A 22,032-nucleotide genomic window follows, 5' to 3' on the forward strand; every position below is an offset into this window, starting at 1 on the left:
GGCCGGCCTGGCTGTGCAAGGTCGGGGGCTTTGGCTGCAGACGGATTAGGTCTGATCCGATTAGGACCTGGGAGGTCCACTTCGCCCCCTTGCCTGGCGCTGTCAGCGACCGTTCCGCCCTCGTGGGGACTCGGAGACCTCCCGGAGCCCCTTCTCCGCCCCGAACACAGGGTTGGCGCAGAAATCCGAGAGGCTCCGTGCCCCCCGGGGTTGGCTCACTGCCACACCGCGGGCTCGGGCTTCCGCCCCCTGCGGCCCTGCCGAGCCCCGCCCCGAGCCTGCGGGTGTCTGCGCCCCCGCCTCCTTGCTTGTCGCTTGGCGGGTGGGTTCCTCGCGGGTGGGGGCCCCGTGCCAGCCCTCCACGGGGAGGGCGGAACCGCGGCCCCGCCCCGCAGGTCTCCCGCCAGTGCACCTGGCAACTAACGCCACCCGCGGCGCTGTGCGCCTGCACCCGCGCTACCTAACGTCCGTGTGTCTCCGCATCCGGAGCCGGGGGTCTGTCTGTCCCCCTGGCAGGCGGACTGAGCAGGGCAGGCGTCAGAGCTACGTGCGGCGGGGCGGGCGGGGTGGGGGCGGCGCAGAGCGCGGCAGCCGCGGCGAGGGAGGCGGGGAGGCGCGGCGCGCCGGGGACAGCGGCGGACGGCGGCGGCGGCATGCGGCTTCTCCCGTTGCCCATCGTGGGCTGATACGCCCGCAGCACCGGCGGGAGGCGCGGCGGCCGGCGAGCCGAGGGCGCAGCCAGCCGGGCAGACCGTGGACAGCGGTCGGGACGCCGCGCCATGGGTCGAGCCGAGGGCGGGGTCCCGGGTCGGGGGCTGCCGCCGCTGCTGCTGCTTCTGGGGGCCACGCTGGTCCTCGCCACTGGGGCCGCACCGGGTAGGTACAGACAGCGACCGGGACCCCAGCAGCTCTCGCGCCCCACCCTAAGCCAGAGTCCCACTGGCTTCGGGTACAGGCGGAGTCCGCGAGCTGTGGCAAGGGGGCGGGGCAGCGCCTTGCCTGCAGCCCGGGCGGGGGAAGGGGCGCAGGAGGAGATGGGGGACTTGGGGGAGGCCGAGTGGTGGGTGGCAGCCCCGGCTCTGGTGTGCGGACCCAGGTGTTGGCTGGGGGAGGGGCCTGGCGGGCGGAGCCTGAGGGTGAGACTTCGAGGCGGGACCTGGAGGTGATGGGGGGGCGAGAGGATGCGAGTTCGGGGCGGGGCCCTAAGGGTGCGACTTCTGGGCGGGACCTGGAGGTGGAATGGAGCCCCGAGGGTAAGATTTATGCCAGGAGCTGGAGTCGGGGGCCTCCCTGGTTAGACTGCGGGTGTTGTAGGGGGCGGGGCCTGAGCGAGGAAACGTTTGGCTGGGTGTGTTCCCTGGCTGATGGGGCGGGCTCGGGGCGGGACTTAAAGGTGGGGCGTGGCCTTGGGAAATCTTGAAGCTGAGGCTTAGGGCTAGTGGGGGTCTGGGAGAGCAGCCGCGGCGGGGCGGGGCGCAGCCTAAGGCCCTACCACGCCCGCCGCCCTGACGCCAGGCCCATCTCCCTCCCGCCCACAGTGCGTGAGGCGAGCAGAGCCGTCGAGGCAGACAGGCAGGTGAAGAGAGTCCTGGCATGGGAGCCGCGTGCTAACGACACGCGGGAGAAGGCCGGCCCACCAGCAGCTGGGGAAGATGAGACCTCTCGGACTGCGCCCGGCGGCGAGCATGCGGTGATGGGCCCTGGGGTCGGGCCAGATGAGGCTCTGGAGGCATCGGCGGCGGTGACAGACACAACCTGGCTGGAGGCGGACAGCCCAGGCCTGGGCGGAGTGACGGCAGAGGCGGGCAGCGGCGACACCCAGGCCCTTCCAGCCACGCTCCCGGCTCCCGACGAGGCCCTGGGGCAGTCATCGACGCCCCCCGCCACCCCCGAGGCTACAGAGGCCAGCGGGCCACCCTCCCCCACCCCTGGCGACAAGCTGAGCTCAGACCCTGAACTCCCCAAGGAGAGACCCTTGGAGGTTTGGCTGAACCTGGGAGGCAGCACACCTGACCCTCATGGGCCAGAGCCCACGTACCCCTTTCAGGGCACACTAGAGCCCCACACGGCGTCAGATATAATTGACATCGACTACTTCGAAGGATTGGATGGTGAGGGCCGTGGCGCCGACCTGGGGAGCTTCCCCGGGTCTCCAGGTACCTCAGAACACCACCCTGATCCTGAGGGAGAGACCCCTTCCTGGAGCCTGCTTGACTTATACGATGACTTCACCCCCTTTGATGAGTCTGATTTCTACCCTACCACATCCTTCTATGATGACTTGGATGAAGAAGAGGAGGAAGAGGAGGATGACAAGGATGCAGCAGGAGGCAGAGACCTGGAAGATGAAAATGACTTTCTAGTGCCCACTGAGAAACCTGGTTTGGGGCCCGGGACAGGCCAGCCCACCGGTCGGTGGCATGCTGTCCCTCCACAGCATACTCTGGGTATGGTCCCCGGCAGCAGCATCTTCAGGCCCCGCCCAGGAGAACCAGGCAGGGACCTGGCCCCAAGCGAGAATGGCACTGAGTGCCGCAGTGGTTTTGTGCGACATAACGGCTCCTGCCGGTCAGTGTGCGACCTCTTCCCAAGTTACTGTCACAATGGCGGCCAGTGCTACCTGGTGGAGAACATAGGGGCCTTCTGCAGGTAAGGGTGTGGCAGGCAGGTTGCCGGGGGTTTGTCAGAGAACTGCTGGAGAGGGCATGGGAGGCTGTCTCAGCAGAGAGGGGAATGTGACAGGCACAGCTTCCCAGAGGTTGTGCATTCACAGAAATCCCAGGTCAAGGGATAGTCACAGCAAATATTCTATAGAATTACATCTTACGTGCACTTCCTGTGATCTCATCACTAGGAGAGTTTCCTCAGAAATAAGATTGTGTATTTCCTCTAAGTGTTGTGTCCTTTACCAAACCAGTAAACTGTAGAGGCAAAACGAAGGGACTCGGCTAAAGATTTTGGAAAAGGCCTTTGCTGGCTTGAGGACAAGTTCTTGTTGGCGAGTTCTGACTAAACTAGTAGAAGGCGTAGGCCCATAAACGCACTGGGAGGAGAGATAACTGCTGACCACTCCCTCTGAGCCATGTGTGTGGCAGGAGAAAGGCCCTGTGACCCTGTGGGGCACATGCCTGGGGTGGCACATAAAGTCACAGTGAAGACCTTCTCATTGGGAGCAGACCCAGAGAGCAGCCACTAGAACAGGTCAAGTCAAGCAGAGTGTCTTTCCTGGCATAGCAGTTGTGGTAGGGTTTCTTGACTTTGGGTAGTGGCTTTGCCCCTCCTACCTTGATTGTTGTCTTCCTGGGGATACCCAATCCAGCGTACTTTAAAGACCCAGAGAGTTTAGTGTCAGAGTAAGGATATTGTCTGCAACCACCATCCCATGCCTCATCAGTAATTACCCCATACACCTGCCGTCACGGCAAGGTAGTTAACCTGCCGGAGAGCTCACTGGCTTATTCTGGAAGAAGCACAAGTCCGGGGTGACCTGGGTGGTTTGCTTGTCTCCATCCTTTACAGGACCTAGAAGTGGCATGGAGGCCTCAGATTCTTCCTGGGACTTGTTTCCACTGGTCCTAGGAGGAGCATTTCTGTAATCTGGGTGTCTCTTTTTAAAGTGTCATTCCTGATGTCTCTTTTTCTTGGTCTCTTTGGAGGTATGTGAAGACTTCAAATTTCTGTAGGTCTTAATGTTCTGGTAGAAGAATAACATACAGAATGCATGAATGCTGCACCTTTGGCATTAAACCTTAAGTTCCAGTTGCTTCCCATGAAGTTCTTCTTCCCTATAAATGATCATGACTTTAGCGTCACTCATATAGGATGTGTCCACACAGTTCTGATTGGAGTTGTCCAGCCATTGCCAAAAAGAGGAACTGTGATCAAGAAATTATGGCAACGAGACCTTGCTGGTTGGTTAAGGGCTACCAGAAATATGAGGAAACCCTGTGATTTTGCTCCTCAGCCTCTAGTTGGGGGGACTACAGTAATGATTTTAGCCTGGGAACTATGGAATCTGCAAAATCGTAATCTTTCAACCTATTGGGGGCCTGAGTTTTCACCTTCAAAGTAAGCTCCCTATCAGAGTATGAAATTTGGAGCCCTTGCTGCCTCTGGAGAGCTAGACAGTTCCCAGAACCTCCTGGAGCTATCAGAGGACTCCCAAATGGAAGAGTAAATGTGTCTTCACTGAGCAGCATGCCTGTACTGACCATGGATCCTCCAGTGGGTCCTGCCTGAGAAGGGCTTCACACAAGTCCACTCCAGCTCCCCTTGCACAGCTTCCATCCCAGGATCACACTGGGCCTCTCTACCAGAGATTCCTCCTCTGGTGGGTACACCCAGGCCCAGCCCTGGCTTGGAAACTGTTTTGCATTCCACTCACAGGAGGCTGCTGAGCCCTTGGTTGCATACTGCAGCATGCCTTTGTCTCTGTCACACCGACCACTGCAGAGAAATGAGCAGAGCTATGGCAGAACTTCTCTAGAATGGTCGGTTAGAGGGATCTTCTTTCCCCGCCATCCTCCAACAGCCCCCCACGACTGCAAAGCGGCAGTTGGAAAAGAGAATTCCCTGCTAGCCTCGTATCCCTGCCCTGTTCTAGGTGTGGAGTACCTAATTCTTCCATGCAAAATTTCCCCATTTATGGACCCCTTTCTCTTGTCTGTCATTCACCCTGAGGTTCATGTCCTCCCTCCTTTGCCTGCCTCTGTATCCTTCCACATTTTTCCTCTTTGAAGCAGCCTGGTTCCCATGGAAACAGCAATGTCACTGGAAGAGTTGGAGCCTGGGAATGTCCCAAGGGCAGGAGAAAGTCACTCAACGAAAGGACTGAAACCCACCCAGAGGGTTGATTCTCACTCTGTTTTCATGACAGTTCTCATGGTAGTAGGACTGGAAGCTTTAGGGGCAGCACTTTGGGGGCTGCAGAGATAAGGGAGAATATACATCTGTCTTTGTGCTTGTCCTTGTCTGTCGCTTCCTTATTTTTCAGTGTCTGGTTAGCCACGTGAACTAGATGGGACTGCAATGCCACAAGATAGGTTTTTCACGTTGTGTAGGGTGGATCCTACTACTTTGTAGCTGTAGCTCCTATTGGTCTTGTTTTCCATCTTTTTTTTTTCACCAGAGCCCAGGGGGGTTGGGGCGGTCTGGGGGTGTGTGGGAGAATCCTGTGATTATTCTCACTGAGGTGGAAAACGAGGGTTCCCTTCCCTCCTCGAAACTGAGTTTGCTCAGTTTCTCAGCTCCCCGGTTACCTCATTTGTGTCACGAACCTCTTCACGGAATGGTTGTAAGGACAAGGCAACAATAGCAGCCATAAGGTCTGCACAGATGGGGGCCCCAAAGTCCCACTAGGAGCAGGCTGTTGAGGGAAGTCCTGGGGTCAGGGGCCAGGCCCTCAGTGCGGCCACGGCTGCCAGCCCATCGCCTCAGTCTCACCCTGTCACCGCTGCAGGTGCAACACGCAGGACTACATCTGGCACAAGGGGATGCGCTGCGAGTCCATCATCACTGACTTCCAGGTGATGTGTGTGGCCGTAGGCTCGGCCGCCCTTGTGCTGCTCCTGCTCTTCATGATGACGGTGTTCTTCGCCAAGAAGCTCTATCTGCTCAAGACAGAGAACACCAAGCTGCGCAGGACCAAGTGAGTCTGTGACAGCCAACCCCACCCCATCTGACCCAGGGATGTGGTCCTGAGTGTTTCTGGCACCTGCCCTCCATCCCTGGTTGTGTTTTTCATACCAAAAATTCACCCAAGTGTAACCATTCCTACACAGAATGTGCTGGAATTGCAGCAGAGGTTAAGCCCCTGTGGCACACTGCAGCTGCCCAGCACCATTCCTCACGTGCGTGTACACACACACACACACACACACACACACACACACACACACACACACGCTGTATAGAAGGTGCTTAGAAAAGGTAACCTGAGTATAGCAGCTCCCAACTCTGGTCAAGTAAGTCACTGTGCTCGGTCCCCCACCCCCACCTGACTGCACCTGCTTCCGGGGTCTCTGACAGCCAGTGGCCAGCGTGAGGATTTCGCTCACAAATCAGCATGAAGTGACTCCAGCTCCCTCAGATCTGCCGTCACTCAATACCAGCTCCTCCTCAGTGAGAGGGTCTAGCACTGCAGTGCGTTGCTTTCCAAACTTGTCAATCCTTGGTCCAGGCAGAAGGGCAGAGGACTCAAGGAAGCCCTCCTAAGTAGAATGTGGGGGATGGTGAGACCCCGGCCCTCACTTTCTTCACTGTGGATTCTAAGGGCCGTGTGGGGATATGGAGTCTCATTTCAGCTCTTCTCTTAGCAGAGGAGTGACTACTGTGCACACGTGAGAATCAGCATGCATTTACCCTTTAAGTCCACGCTTGAACACTCAAATGTGACCTTACACACTATGAGAGAATCACTGTGATCACTAAGCAAAGTAAAGAACCTTCTGAAATGTCACAGAAGGAGGAGACTGGAGTTCAGCTTCCTCGGGACCCAAGAGACAATTTATGCAGAACTGCCGCCCACCCCCCCTTTCAACCTGTTGTCCAAGTAATCCCCTCCCCCTGACCCGAGACTCCCTCCAGAGAACGTGACCGAAGGACTTGCCCTGGGTCCTGGGAAAAGGACAAAACGCCATCTGTTGCTCCTTTGCTGGGTGAACTCGTGAGATGTGCAGATGCCAGCAGCTCTCTGCAGCCTTTCAGCTAACCGTTGTGGGCCTGCAAGGGCCTCTGCATTGTGCCTGTGCATTGAGGCAGGGCTGCATCTGTGCCTGTGATCACAAGCCAAGACCCTTGGCTCCTCATGCTGACACCAGGGGGTTGGAGTGGCGGGGAGGGTCAGGGTGGGGATGGGACCACCGATCAGGGCTGCTGCTGATAGGAGAGAAGAAGCAGCTGCCAGGCGAGTGGAGAAGCAAGAGCTGAGGCCCAGGGAAGGGCCTCCTTCTAGGTCGTCCTCCTGTAGCTGGTTATGCGTTTTGTGCAAAACATGGCTCCCGCAGCCCTTCAGCTCAAATGGCGCCTCCCTTTTTTCCCTCTGCATACCTTCCTTCTTTCCCAAGCCTGGTTACTGCTCTGAAAATGCTACATGTACCCAGTGCACTACAGATACTGCTGCAGTTTATTGATTCTAAGATACACATTTTTTTTCACATATTAACGTCTCTGAAACTGGATTGTGTCTTACAGTCGCTGGCGTCTTATAACCACTGTTGGCCTAATGGCAGTCATGATGTAGTTGTAATTGTCTGGCATGCACAAACGTGGTCATAGCTGTTCATATCATTGTCAGTTCTTTATCTAAAGTCTAAATGAGCTCCTTAAAGTGTGTAATAAAAACTCTAGGAGATAAGAAAGCATTGGATCATGGTTTAAATTGTAGAAGATTTTTCTTAGTGGTACATCAAATAGTGGTGCATCTGTGGCATTTGATGAAATACAGTACCTGACCCATGAAGCTTCTATCAGATTTCGCTGTGATCGTTTCACTTACATTTTTCCCTTCTCTCTTCTGTCCTAACCAGCAAATTCCGGACCCCATCTGAGCTCCACAACGATAACTTCTCCCTCTCCACCATTGCCGAGGGCTCTCACCCAAACGTAAGGAAACTTTGCAACGCTCCCCATACCTGCTCCCCCCATGCCTGTGCCTTGGCTCTCTATGATAATGTTATCTGTCAGGTAACTTGTCTTCTTCACATCTGTCCTTGTGCAGGTTCCAGCCCCTGGCCACATCTCTGGTCCACTTCAGAGTGTGGAGCCACCCTTCAGAGCTCTGAGGATCAGGATAGGGCAGGCAGTTGGGGCCATGAAAGTGAGAATAAGGGCGTGATGGTGTACCACTTCCCGGACAAGCAAAGTTATACAAAGTACAGAAGATCTGTTTCTAGGATGACACATGATTTTTAGCTTCATCTAGGCTTTAGAAGTCTGATTTTTGTCTTTCTATTTTCTATATCAAGGAGAAAGGCTCCGCTTTCATTGCTAGGGAATTTCCTGCTGGTCATTGAAGCAAATGGTGGTTGCTCTTTGGGATGAGTGGGGAAACCTCTGGAATGGCTGGAAAAACAGTGTCTTTGACACTGTTTTGAGGACCCTAAAAATGAGCAGGCTTATATACATTGGTTACGGCTGAGGTAAGCACAAAACACTTATGGTAAGGTGGAAGCATAAGTGTAGGGGTAAATCTGCCCTTAAGAGTATAGGCTCATAAATATAAGTTGAAACCCAATAAAAGGTCCCAGTAGACCATTTTCTAAAGACACTGGCCCAGTGTGTTATCTGGACCAGACTAACCAGTCAAATACTGGGTACTGTCAGAATTTCAGAAATAAAGCAGAAACCATCCAAGCCCCAAATCATATCAGATCCAAATGCAAGAATTCTGCACATGACACAGGCTCCATACCTCGAGGTAAATGCATCATTACACAGATAATGGAGTGAAACTAAGACTTTTCAGATGGAAACAGTGGAGTTTAAGAGGAAATTTTGAAGAAGTTCTTTGAAATAATGGACCATAGAGTATAAGAGCTCACAGGGGCCTTCACAGTCTAGGCCAGTGCTGTCCAGAGGGACTTTCTGTGAGATAGAAAAGTTGTGTGTCTGTACTGTCCACTACAGCAGCCATCAGCTACCTGTGGCTTCAGAACTCTCAGAATGTGGCTAGTGCCACCATGTTGGACAGCACAGGTCGAGACCATTGTCTTCTTTTTATAGGTGGGGAAAGTGTAGCCCCAGAAGGGGAAAGAGAGAATAATAGTACATGAGACCTTCCTTGATTACCAAATCCCAGAAAAGAAAAGCTTGGCCTGGTGGAGGAGGAGCAAAGGGGTCTATTTAAAATAAATGAAAGAGGCCAATTTAGGATAATTTTTTAAAGTCTTTGATATAAAGGGTAGAGAAAGAACATACTTGGTATGCACCAAGATATTAATAAGTTCAAGGTGGACATAATAACCAAGAGAACAACATGTCTTGTAATCGCTGAGATTGGTAACCACTTTAATCAACCCACAAGGATATAGGATGAGCCTTATCTTGGGACACCCTATCCCTACCTTACCAGGCCCCTTGCAGTGATGTGCATTTAGTTGTCATTTATGGACTACTAGTGAATGATGGCCTGCCATGGGGTCTCTCAGGTCCACTGTCTGATCTGCCATCTCGTACATGTGGGACAGCAGGCCTGACCCATACAGTGGTGCCTGCAGTCAGGGTGTTTATTGTCCATGGAGTGCGAGGGTCCTTAGCAAAGTTTCTGACTCATGCATTTCAGGCACCCTTGTTATGTCCACCTTTCCTCTTCACAAAGATGGAGGGGAAAGAAATAGCTCCTCTTGGAGGCCTTGGTTGTATGAGCCAATACAAAGGTTTCCAGTTCTTCTTGGCTGAGCCAACTTTGTGAAAGCAAGGCATTTATTTGTCCATGAAAGCTGCCACTGACCTTGAGTTCAGAATATGGCAAAACAGAGGGGCTTCCCTGGTGGCGCAGTGGTTAAGAACCCGCCTGCCAATGCAGGAGACATGGGTTCGAGCCCTGATCCGGGAAGATCCCACATGCCACGGAGCAACTAAGCCCGTGCGCCACAACTACTGAGCCTGCACTCTAGAGCCTGCGAGCCACAACTACTGAGCCCGTGTGCCACAACTACTGAAGCCAGCCTGCCTAGAGCCCGTGCTCCCAACAAAAGAGTCCACCACAATGAGAAGCCCGAGCACCGCAATGAAGAGTAGCCCCCATGTGCCGCAACTAGAGAAAAAAGCACGTACAAAGACCCAATGCAGCCAAAGATAAATAGATAAATGAATAAATTTAAAAAAAAAGAATATGGCAAAACAAAAATGGAATGGAGCAGGGTGGTCAGCCATGGTAGACTCTGCCTGAGAAGGGCCATGGGGTTGTCTGGGCAGCACTCGGGGCATCCCTCAGCGAAGTAGTGCTCTCTAGCTCCTCTTGGATCTTGAGGGCCATTTCCACCTGGCATCCTTCCCTCAGCTTGTGCCCCAGGACACATCCTGTCCTCTCTGCCAAAACTCTGAGCATGTGAGGGGGTGACTCTCCTGTCCAGCAGGTGGATTTTCTACAAACTTCATCTCTAATTCCCTCCACCCAGCCCAGAAGTCAGACTCGGTCATAGTCAAGATCTTGTGGGCACTGACAGTTAAGACAGTTGCCGCTTTATGATGAAGTGGAGCCCTAGCCCTTGCTTCAGCCACCACAGTGATTGCTTACAAGCGATGCTAGCAGCAGGATGAAAGTGAGAAAACCTCCAGGTGAGCTAGGAGCTGAAACGAGGGCACCTGAGTCAAGCCTGCTCATTTAGTCTCCCCATCCCTCTCCCTTCACCCCTCAAATTTCCTTGTTGGTTTTGGCATCTCCTAAAATTTTGGAGAGTTTTATTTATCTTAGTAGAGGGGTTATTTCTTTTACACAAGTCAAGGAGATTGAATGGGTCATTTTCCTACCCAGTTTCAGTGATCTCTATAAGCCACACTCTGAAAAGATTTCAAACAAACAAAAAACCATGCTGCTTTGGGTCTGGTGTGGGAAGGGTCCGTGGCTGGTGTCTGTGTAGGGGGCATGTCCCTTTCCTTTGCTACATGCATCGCTCTGTGCTGTTCCTCGCCTGGGCCCTCTGGACTGACCTGGGGCCCTGTGGCTGGTGAGCCAGCGGCTGAGTGCGTGTGAGTCTTCTGGAGCTGAGCAGCCAGCCTAGGAAAGGAACTTCGGGGGGAAAAGGAAAAGCCCAAAGCTCCTCAGCCCCTGCTGTTGAGGTTTGCCGTTTTCCAGGAGGAATGGCAAGTGTGTAGGAAGCCGGGCGGTCTCCAGCTGCACAGCATGAGTGAAGTCACCTGAACTCCACGGGCAAACTGCCCAAGCGCTGAGAGCCACCCTGTTGGTTCTCACAGCTGTGCTGTTAGAGCGATGCATGGCTGTAACTTGGTCCTCCGGCGATTTGACAGACCTTCCAAAATGTCCCTTAAGTGTTTCCCACCGCCATCCCACCCCCCAATTTAAACCTTTCTTACTTCCCAGTCTCTGTTTCTTCCATGTATTTGGTAAAACACTGACTGCCCACCCCATTCTGATAGAGGCTTGTGTCTGGACAAGTAGGCATCCAGGCCTGAACCCCTGGCTGAAGGATGCCCATGCGGCTGGGGCAGAATGCCAGAAATAGTTCCCAGGACTTAGCCCAGAGGGAAGTCCAGTTCCCTCTTGATGAGGGACTTCCACCAAATCAAAGGTGCATAATCCTTCTGCTGAGGGATTCAGCAACCCTAGGCTTAAGAGGATGGAGTTCTGAGGGAAACACTTGGACTAGGATAGCTCCATCTTGGTCTAGACACGCCCTCACCCATTCTACATGTTGAAGGTACTTAGCTCATCTCATAGCATTGTCTGGATGTCTGTGTTCCTTATTTTTAGGATCTACTTCTTCCTCCTATTGACCCAGAAGGCAGCTTTCTCATCTATCCAAATCCCATAAGCCCTCACGGTGCCAGTTTTAATTTGGGTCCCCACCCTCATGGCATCACAGTTTTGATGCCCAGGTCTATAAGACACTAAATCCACTTTTTTCACATTATGAGAATATCCCTGTGCCCCTGCATCCCCCCAAGGTGTGTGTGATGGGGCGGGAGTGGGGGCAGTTATCTTGAAAAATATGAAAGTGATTTCCACGCTTGTAAGAGGAGAGGTGAGTACAGGCCATCCTGTTTTGCTTCAAGTTTTGCTGTGATCCAAAGTCCATTCTACTCAGGGTCTCAAGCGATCATGCCCAGCGTCTTCCTCCACACAATACAGAAGTTCTGCCTCATTCTGCTTCCCTCTGTATAAAAAACCTGCGTGTGTGTGTGTGTGTACAAAATACACAGGGCAATCTTTCCATCTCAGCACATATACATTTATGCCATTGAACAGTTTTTTTCTAAACCTCTGCAAGCAGTGGTAGAAAATATCAAGTGCCTATGCGTGCTGTGCGCAGCTGCCTTGCTTGAAACCTGCCTCAGCACAGGATGAAGTTCATTTCCTCTTGTGCTTGTCTCACTGGAAATGGGGAACATGTGTTCAGCTGTTGTCTGTAAATTACTGCTGAGGTCTTTGAAACTCTATCAAATTGTTCTGTTGAAGCTGGTCTTCTGGGAAAGTGCTAAGTGAGGCTGGAGCAAGGGGCAGGTAACAGTGATTTCTGCATGCACAGTACGTTTAAACACCCGTAGCAACTGATGTAGGCCTGGAGCCTTTCCCTACTTTCCAACTAGTCACTTGCCTGACCTAGTGCCATTATGGGTCAAATTCAGTAGCAGGGAGCATGGACAAGAGCTCACGGTTTTTTGTGTTTTTTTTTAATTTATTTATTTGTTTATTTTTGGCTGCGTTGGGTCTTCGTTGCTGTGCGCGGGCTTTCTCTAGTTGCGGTGAGCAGGGGCTTGTCTTTGTTGCGGTGCATGGGCTTCTCATTGTGGTGGCTTCGCTTGTTGCAGAGCCCGGGCTCTGGGTGCACAGACTCAGTAGTTGTAGCTCGCGGGCTCTAGAGCGCAGGCTCAGTAGTTGTGGCGCACAGGCTTAGTTGCTCCTCGGCATGTGGGATCTTCCCAGACCAGGGCTCGAACCTGTGTCCCCTGCATTGGCAGGCGGATTCTTAACCACTGCACCACCAGGGAAGCCCAAGCTCACAGTTTTGTGGAGAATGCCCTGGTCCTTAAGCACGATGAGTACCTTGAATTTTGGTTAAAGCAAAAAAGGTCTGAGCTAGCTGATCAGATAGGGACTTTACCCTTCTTGCCATCCATGAACCTGCCTGGGTAGCTACACGACCTCTTTGATCAGCACAGTTCCAAGCACTTGAGAAAGAACTGAGGCCCATTGAGTCGCACAGTGTAAAATCCCCTCAGGCGGTCCTAAAGGAAAAGAGTAGTGGGAAGGGAGGCACTGCTGTAAGAGTTCTCTGAATGCAGAGCCGGAGCCCTGTGTACTGGTGTGGGTTTCCTGAAAACCTTTAACAAATTCACTTCAGGTTCAGGAGATTGTCATAGGGCTGCAGGCAGCACACGTGGATAGGCAGGAGGGCACAGGTGCCAGTCAGAGATGGGTCGTGAACCAGCAGCACAGGGCTTGGATTGAGGAAACACCTTGTCAGTTAGCATCTTTTGGTAGATAAATTCTGATAGGAAGAGGCTCACACATCTCCAGCCTCTAGTCAGAGAACATATATTTGCTGTGGGGAGAGAGGCCCTAATTTTGCCGGGAACAGCTCTGCACCTGACCACAGTCCAGTTTGTGCCCTACTGAATACACCGACAAGTCATGTTCCTGATCAAGACCTTTTTGTGAGAGCAGAACTCAACAAGATGGAGGGCCGTGTGAAGAGGGGCCAGGCAGAGCTCACCAACAGGTGAGGCTTTAGAGGGACCAGGCCAGGTATTAAAAGAGACTGTTTCTCCCCAGTCTCTGCCAAAGAGAAAACCTCACACTGGCCTAAGTTAAAGGTATTTGTAATGAAATTACCTGTCAAGGTTTCATCTATATCTGGGCAGTGTTTTTGAGGGTGTTGTTCCTAAAAAGTAGCTGCTAATGAGTCCCTTTGGTTCATTCACGTCTCAGAGCTTTTTTCCTTTTTTCAGTTATGATTCTTTCAGCCAAATTGAAAAGTCTGAGATGTTATTTGATCCCTCTACCCACTGTCTCCTTGCCACCCCTCCCTCACCTTTTTTTCTTCTTTCAGGATGATTCTAGTGCTCCCCATAAAATCCAGGAAGCTCTCAAGTCCTGCCTGAAAGAGGAGGAGCCATTTAACATTCAGAACTCCATGTCGCCCAAACTCGAGGGTGGCAAAGGTGACCAGGCCGACTTGGAGGTGAATTGTCTTCAGAACAACTTAACCTAAAGCAGAGCAAGAAGAGAGGAAATGGGGGTGGGGGGTGGGGGTGGGGGAGAAGAATTATCTCCTCTTGTACAGAGTATTTCTTGTAACCATTTGTTAAACTCCTTTCTTTTTTCTGATCTCATGGCATGCTTTGGTGTATTTTGTACAGGAGGGAAAAAACACAAAATATGCAAAGAATCTAAAGAGAATTGCATACATTGGATTGTTTTGTCTGTGCTGTCTGTACATTGCTTCTGCTGCTGTGATTTCTAAACCTATGCTGTTATTCAACTGACTTTTTTTTTGTACTTTGACCCACCTTTTTTTGAAATACCAGTAAAAAACAAAGTTCTTGAAATAAAACTTTTTAAAAAGCCATTTTCCTGATGTAATTTTTTCTACTCCCTACCCCTTCTTGTCAGTTTGAGTTGAGTTCTTCCCTTCATTAAAGATGTGTATTTATACATGTTTGAAATCCCAGAAATGGTCTATGTATTAGTCTGCTTGAGCCGCCATAACAAAATACTACAGACTGGGAGTCTTAAACAACAGACATTTATTTTCTGAGAGTTCTGGAGACTGGAAGTCCAAGATCAAAGTGCCAACAGAGTTGGTTTCTGGTGAGGCCTCTCTTTCTGGCTTGCAAACAGCCACCTTCTTGCTGTGTCCACACATGGCCTTTTTTCTGTGTGCATATGGAGAGAGAGAGCTCTCTGGTGTCTGTTCCTCTTTTTATAAGGACACCAGTCCTATTGGATTAGGGCCCTACTCTGATGACCTCATTTAACCTTAATTACCTTATCTCCAAATACAGTCACATTAGGGGTTAGGGCTTCAACATGTGATATTTGGGGGGACACAATTCAGTCCATAACAGTCTGTAGCACCTGTTTAGAATACTCTTTCCTTCTTTTTTTTTAAAATTTTTTAAAAATTATTTTATTTTTGGCTGCGTTGGTCTTCATTGCTGTGCGCAGGCTTTCTCTGGTTGCAGCAAGTGCGGGCTACTCTTCGTTGCGGTGTGCAGGCATCTCACTGTGGTGGCTTCTCTTGTTGCGGAGCATGGGCTCTAGGCACGCGGGCTTCAGTAACTGTGGCAAGCAGGCTCAGTAGTCGTGGCTTGTGGGCTCTAGAACGCAGGCTCAGTAGTTGTGGTGCATGGGCTTAGCTGCCCCGCGGCATGTGGAATCTTCCTGGACCAGGGCTCGAACCCGTGAACCCTGCATTGGCAGGTGGATTCTTAACCACTGCACCACCAGGGAAGCCCTATCTTTCCTTCTTTCATAAATATTTATTCAGCACATACTCAGCCAGGTGTTATGGTAGGTGCCAGGAACTCTAGATGAATAAGATAGACCCTAACCTCAAGAAGTTAATGCTGTACTTGAGAAACAGTCTTATAAACAAATAATTATAATACAGTGTGTCAATACTTAATAGAGGTATATACAGAGCTGTGAGAGTTGGAGTTACGAATTCAGAAAGGCTTCAAGGAGAGAGGTTTAAATTGGACTTTGAAGGATGAGGGGGCATTTTTCAGGAAGATGCAGGGGAAGACATTCAAGGCAGAGGGAGAATACTCACAGGAAAGTCGTGCTATGTGACTAGAGATTGTGAGAGAGAGAGGTCTTACGTGATGAGGTTGGAAAGGGCAATTTAGGACAGATTGCCAGGGTAGACGATGGTAAAGGCAGAGAGAATGGGGATTGTAGCAATCCAGGCAACAAATGAGGATGGATTAGAGAGAGTGTTAAGAGTTCAAATAGCCAGAATTACTGACTACTGGTGGGGAGAGTTTTCTAGAACTTTGCCTGTGTTCAATCTGTGATAATTCCAATAACTGGAATCCCCATGAGTATGTTTCTTTTGCCTAATTTCTGCTGATTCCCTCTGATTTGTCTCCTCTTGTGCCTCATTATTTTTTATTTTGTGCTGGACATTGTATTTGAAAAATTGTTTATTGAGATTTTCAGATCTAAGATGACTCTTCCTTTAGAGGGGGTTTTTGTTTGCTTCTGTCACATGGCCGGGGCACTAGAATTCTGAGATCACATTATTCCAGATTCAAAGTTGGAGATTTCCTGGCCACTGAAGGCAGACTGCGGACCTATCAGATTGTGCAAGGACTGGTTTGCTTTTGGTTCATCCTTACCCCTTAGGGCACAATCATCTGGGGTCTCAGCCCAAAACAGGCAGTGGTTTATCAGTGTCCCACCTTTGGTGGACCCTGAACTCCAACACCCCCCGACCCCCAACCTTGCAAGCCTTTCAGAAACACACAGCTCATTCTCTTAGTCACCTCTTCCAAATGGGCAAGTGCCTCCAGGGAAAAGTGGCCCTGAATGCTGGGCCTACCTGTCTGGCTTCCTGTCCTCTCTGGGATGTCAGCCTAACAATTCTTTAGAATCTTGTTTGCTTGTTGATGCTTTTAAGATGTTTGTACAGCCTTTTGATTGTCCTTAGTGGAAGAGTTGGTCCAATTCACCTAGTCTCCCATTTACTGACAACAGAAGTCCTCTGTTTTCATCTTGGGACTCTTGCCCAGATGGCATTCCACCGGTGCCATGAGCTCAGTCTGCTCCTTGCTATTGGATAAGGCTGCATATTGGGATTGTTGGCCTGTGTGTATTATGGTTTCCTAACCTGACCCATATCCACTTTGGGAGGTTGGCATGGTTCTGCTTAGGACTTCCTGTAATCTCTGATTTAGGGGATAGACCTGTGTTTCATGGATAAGCACCTCTGGATCGTTCACAAGGAGGCCCAATCAAGAGGGATTGTATGTGAAAGCACTTTGTAAATTCTAAATCCCATCCAGACACAAGGGTTTGTTAGTATTGTGTTTGTTTTGTTTTTCCCACAAGACTGTTATGAAATGCAGATCAAAGCCCTTGGCCCTATCCTACCTTCATAGCACATGCAAGAGGGATAGGAAAACCCAGATCAGAAGGCAACAGGAGATAGTGCAGGCCTAATGAATAGACTTACCTCATGTTGCCAAGAGTCTTTGACCCAAAGTACCTCATGTTGCCAAGAGTCTTTGACCCAAAGAAGGGGCTGACGTGTTGGAATAGGATATATTGATGTGTATCTGCACCAGCCCTCTTTCCTGCCTTGTGCTTGTGCTTCTCGGTGTTTATGCTCCATGGGGCCAGCCAGCATCCTCTCTGGGGACCTCCAGCTCTGCTGTTCCCTCCCTCATCTGCGCCCACAGTAATTGCCTAGCACTGAGACGTCCCCCTTCAGCATCCCCCTTGGTGCTTTTTTTTTTAGAGGATAGTCCCTGGAGACCTTCTTTGTGCTTTTTCCACCCCACTTCACAGCTTGTCCTGTGTCCTTCTCGCTAAAGAAAGGACAAACTGAAAATGTGGGTAACTTAGGCAGCATGGAAGGAAAATCATTAGTCTGGGGAGCCTTTCAGCACTGATGGGTCGTCTCACTTGGGAGAAGTGTACGTGCGATGCTGAACCATCCGTTGATACAAGGCGTATCCTTTACACACATGGCACACCTGTATTAGTTTCCTGGGGCTGCCATAACAAATTACCACAAACTGAATGGCTTCAAACAGCAGAAACGTATTATTCTCTCACTGTTCTGAAGGCTAGAAGTCTGAAATCAAGGTGTCAGCAGGACTATGCTCCCTCAGATCCAGGGAAGAATCCTTCGTTGCCTCTTCCTAGCTTCTGGTGGTTGCCAGTAATCCTTGGCATTCTTTGGCCTGTAGTTACTCCAGTTTCTGCCTCTGCCTTCACATGGTTGTTTTCCCTCTGTGTGTGTCCTTGTCTCTGTGTCTTCACAAGGCCTTCTTATAAGGACACGAGTCATTGGATTTAAGGCCCACCCTAATCCAGTATGACCTTGTCTTAACTTGATTACAACTGCAGAGTCCCTATTTCCAAATAAGGTTACACTCACAGGTACTGGGAGTTAGGCCTTCAACATACCTTTTTGTGGGGGACACAGTTCAACCCACAAATACACCTTACTATTTACAGCACACTTTCAGACTCATGTTCTCATCACATCCTCACCAGAGCCTGGAGACCAGGCCTTAGGACAGGAAAGCAGCAGTGACAGTATTAGAAACCAGACCTTGAACTTTTTCAGTGTCCTTTCCTCTGTATGACATCACACTGTAGACACTATATTTACAGTTCCTTGTCCTTTCTCATATCATTTATAGAAATAAAAAAGTTATCCTGTACTCCAAAAAGCAACACTACACACCAAACTCAGGGCTAGAAGGTCTCTCCATTTAGGAGTCAAGTGACCTCTCTGAGCCTCAGGTTCTTCACCTGTAAAATCCCTATCTTTTAACAGGACTACCTGGGCATCAGGGATAGAACAATGACCAAAACGGACAAGAAGCCCCGCCTGGTGGAGCTTACTTCCCATGTCACGGGGTCATACGAGGTAAAGTACATGGAGGGATTCTGAGACACAGAAGGGGCTATACAAAACCACCTTCAGGCCCAAGGGAAAGGTGAGTCCCTGCAGGGGGATGAAGACAGCTTTACTGAGATGTGTAAGTACCGCCACTGCTGAGAACTGTAGCAGAGGCTCTTCCCTCAGCACAGGTACTGGAGAGGCTTGGGGGAAGAATGTGGGGCTCCGCTAAAGCAAACTTGGAAGTAATTTTGTCTCCTGAGTGTGTTACAATGAGATTCTGCAAAGTACATAGGAGCAAAGATATGCATAGGTACCCAAAGAGATCAGATGGCCAGCCAGACTCTGCAGTACTCTGGCCGAAGGTTTATCAAAGCCAAGGAGGAATGTGTCCATCAGAGGGCTTAGCCTCCTGGTACACGTGTCCTGCAATTCTGAGGTGTATACCTAGGAGCAGGATTGCTAGGATGGAATTTAGCCTGTCTTTACCTTTACAAGATAATGTCAAAAGTGCTTGTTATCAACTAACAACTCCCACCCACAGTGGAGGAGAGTTGCTTTGCTCCACATCCTTGCCAAAACTTGATATTGTCACACATTTTCAACTTTAGCCATTTTTATAGACTCCCTCATGGTGTGTAATTGTGATTTTAATTTGCATTCCCTAATTATTAATGAAATGGCACCCCTTTTCATATGTTTATTCATCATCTATATTTCTGCTTCTGTGAAGCACCTGTTTAACTCTTTAGCAAGTTTATCTATTAGATTATCTTTTCCTTACTGATTCCCGGGTATTCTTTGTTCTTAATTTTATTGAAGTATAGATGATTTACAATGTTGTGTTAATTTCTTCTGTACAGCAACATGACTCAGTTATACATATATATTCTTTTTCATATTCTTTTCCATGGTTTGTCACATGATATTGAATACAGTTCCCTGTGCTATACAGTAGGACCTTATATCCATTCTATATATAACAGTTTGACAGGCATTCTTTATATATCCCATTTACAAGCTTTTTATTGGTCCTGTGTGTTACAAATATCTTCCCACTCTGTGTCTGGCAGTTTCATACTCTTCATGTTAACTAAGTTAATATTAAAGTTAATTTTTAATTTTTTTTTTTTTTTTTTTTTTTTTGGCCACGCTGCATGGCTTGCAGGATCTTAGTTCCCCAACCAGGGATTGAACCCATGCTCCCTGCAGTGGAAGTGCAGAGTCCTAACCACTGGACCACCAGGCAATTCCCTTAAAGTTAATTTTTATGAAGTCAAATTTACCAATCATCCTTTCTGGTTACAAAATCATTCCTGAAGAGTTGCTTCCACCTAGGATACTGAAAGTCACATGAGAACATCACTCACACCCTAACAGCAAGAAAAAGTCGGGTAACCTACACAGTCACAACTTCATGAGCCCAGTCAGAGAGCTAAGGTCACAAAGCAGCTAGATAATTTGAATTACAAATTGTGAACCTTCAAAGAGACACAGAGCACATGTACTTCATCCATGGCAGAGCCCAGGAGGAAGAGGTAGTACCACAAAAGTAGGAAAGAAAACAGCTAAAATGTCAATGAATTCATAAAGGCAGAGTGTGAGCTAGCCTGACAGTTCCGAATCCCAGCTCCAGAGCTCCAGACATAAGGGTGGTCTTCAGCCATTCACAAGCTCTTTTCCACAAGCCTCAATTGGGTGCTCACAAGAAAAGCAGGAGGGAAGTGGCAGAAGACCTGAGAGCACCCTAGTTACTGGTGCACAGGAACAAAACACCACCCGCTTCCTAGACGTCTATCAATCAAAGCAAAAGCCTTAAGCTGCTAGAAATCTTCATGTTCCCATGACCAGGAAAAATGAAAGGGGTAAAAGCAAAGCTGTCTGCCTCTGAGAAGGGACAGGAAGCCTCTCTCCCCACTATAAGCTTTGCTTCAAAAACTCTCCGGGGGACTTCCCTGGTGGTCTGGTGGTAAAGAATTGCCTTCCAATGCAGGCGATGCATTGATCCCCGGTCAGGGAATTAAGATCCCACATGCTGCAGGGCAACTAAGCCCGTGCGCCACAAATACTGAGCTCACGCGCCTCAACTAAAGAGCCTGCGTGCCGCAAACTACAGAGCCCATACGCCCTGGAGCCTGTGCACTGCAACAAAAGATCCCACATGCCTCAACGATGATCCCATAAGACCTAATGCAGCCAATAAATAAATAAAATTTTTAAGAAATTAAAAAAAACTCTTGGGTGTGGGGGGACAGCAAGAATCCTTCTGCCATCAGTTCCAAGCAAAAGTATGGGGGAGGGTAAAAGTAAACCCATACAACCCTGGGGGAGGGGTGGGGCCAGACCCTGCACTGATACAAAGGTCTGCTACCACTGCAGGAGGATCTGAAATCTTGCTCCCACCTAAGGCTCCTCTCAGATACAAATCTGTTTGGCTGAAAAGGAAGGGAAGGGCAAGAAAGTTAAGAAACCCCACTTGAGACTCAGGTGCACAAGGCCTGCCTCAGACTGAAGCTAGACCAGGGAAAGCTGATAAAAGCTGCCCTCACCACAGACCTCACCCTGATTAACAAGCAACAACAGTTTACTGCTGGGGACTAGAAAAAGCATGAAGAGATTTCCCCTTCTCTGAGGTTCAAGAATACAGGGCCTGCTGAAACTGGAATGCAGAAACAGAAAAACACTCCAGCGTCCCAGGCCTCCCATTAATCCAAAGGCAGCAGTAGCCCACCACTGGAGGAATTACAGCAACAAAAAACCCACACTCGGGCTTTCCTGGTGGCGCAGTGGTTGAGAATCCGCCTGCCGATGCAGAGGACATGGGTTCGTGCCCCGGTCTGGGAAGATCCCACATGCCACAGAGCGGCTAGGCCTGTGAGCCATGGCCGCTGAGCCTGAGCGTCCGGAGCCTGTGCTCCGCAACGGGAGAGGCCACAACAGTGAGAGGCCCACGTACCCCAAAAACAAAACAAAACAAAAAAAAAAAACCCACACTCAACCCTACTACCAACTTGACTGACTCAATCCCTATACTGAGAACCTAACAGAAAAAGAGGCATGCCCAACTCTGGACATAAATACTATTTACCTGTCTCTACTGTTCTTTTACACACAACATCTAGCATTCATTAAAAACTCCGAGACAAACAAAAAAGAAAAGAAAAACAAACCACTGTCAAATGATAAAATGGTCAAAACAACCAGACCCAGAAATGACCCAGATAATGAACCTATCAGACAGAGACTGATCAGTATGTTAAAGGATCTAGTAGAAAAAATAACAGCATGTGTAAACAGATGGGGAATTTGAGTAGGAACATGGAAATTACAAGAAAAGTAATGAAAATGCTAGAAATAATACCAAAAGATCAACACAAAATGGGAAATTAAAAAATCCTTCAATTACATTAATAACATACAAAAGACTTCAAAACAAGGAATATTACAGGGATAAAAAGGATTATTACATAATGATAAGTTCATCAAGAATACATGATAATTCTAAAAATGTATATACCTAATGACAGCTTCAAAATATATATATTGAAAATTATATCCTTTTATTGAAACAAAAGGATAAATAGCTAAACTACACTTATATTTGGTGTTTTCAACACTCCTCCCTCAGTATATGGAAACCAAAAACCATTAAAGATATGGAAGACATGAATAACACTATCATCCAACATAATCTAATTGACATTTCTAGAACATTCCTCCCTACAACAGCAAAATACAAACTATTTTCAAGTGCACATAGAACTTTTGTCAA

The 22,032-nt window shown here is 49.4% G+C and overlaps 1 protein-coding gene across 2 annotated transcripts; it reads left to right on the forward strand.

Annotated features, from left to right (window-relative positions):
• Positions 1–647: 647 nt before the first annotated feature.
• On the forward strand, positions 648–14,202 carry CSPG5 (chondroitin sulfate proteoglycan 5). 2 transcript variants are annotated; one of them, XM_082637118.1, is made up of 5 exons: positions 648–876; positions 1,539–2,649; positions 5,459–5,647; positions 7,527–7,602; positions 13,731–14,202. In XM_082637118.1, exons 1-5 carry the CDS (start codon positions 780–782, stop codon positions 13,890–13,892), a joined length of 1,635 nt encoding a protein of 544 aa, XP_082493244.1. In that variant the 5' UTR covers positions 648–779; the 3' UTR covers positions 13,893–14,202. The 2 variants fall into 2 exon arrangements, with proteins under 2 accessions (XP_082493244.1, XP_082493245.1); XM_082637119.1 differs by lacking the exon at positions 5,459–5,647.
• The last annotated feature ends 7,830 nt before the right edge of the window (positions 14,203–22,032 follow it).

The sequence above is a fragment of the Mesoplodon mirus genome (assembly GCF_964341445.2).
Source record: "Mesoplodon mirus genome assembly, chromosome: 12".
NCBI lineage: Eukaryota > Metazoa > Chordata > Mammalia > Artiodactyla > Ziphiidae > Mesoplodon > Mesoplodon mirus.

Bases quoted from the DNA above. Each gene is read 5' to 3' on its own strand.
- CSPG5 (XM_082637118.1), top strand. From the start codon at position 780: ATGGGTCGAGCCGAGGGCGGGGTCCCGGGTCGGGGGCTGCCGCCGCTG. The intron at 2,650-5,458 runs GTAAGGGTGTGG...TCACCGCTGCAG, and splicing joins AACATAGGGGCCTTCTGCAG to GTGCAACACGCAGGACTACA. The intron at 5,648-7,526 runs GTGAGTCTGTGA...TGTCCTAACCAG, and splicing joins ACCAAGCTGCGCAGGACCAA to CAAATTCCGGACCCCATCTG.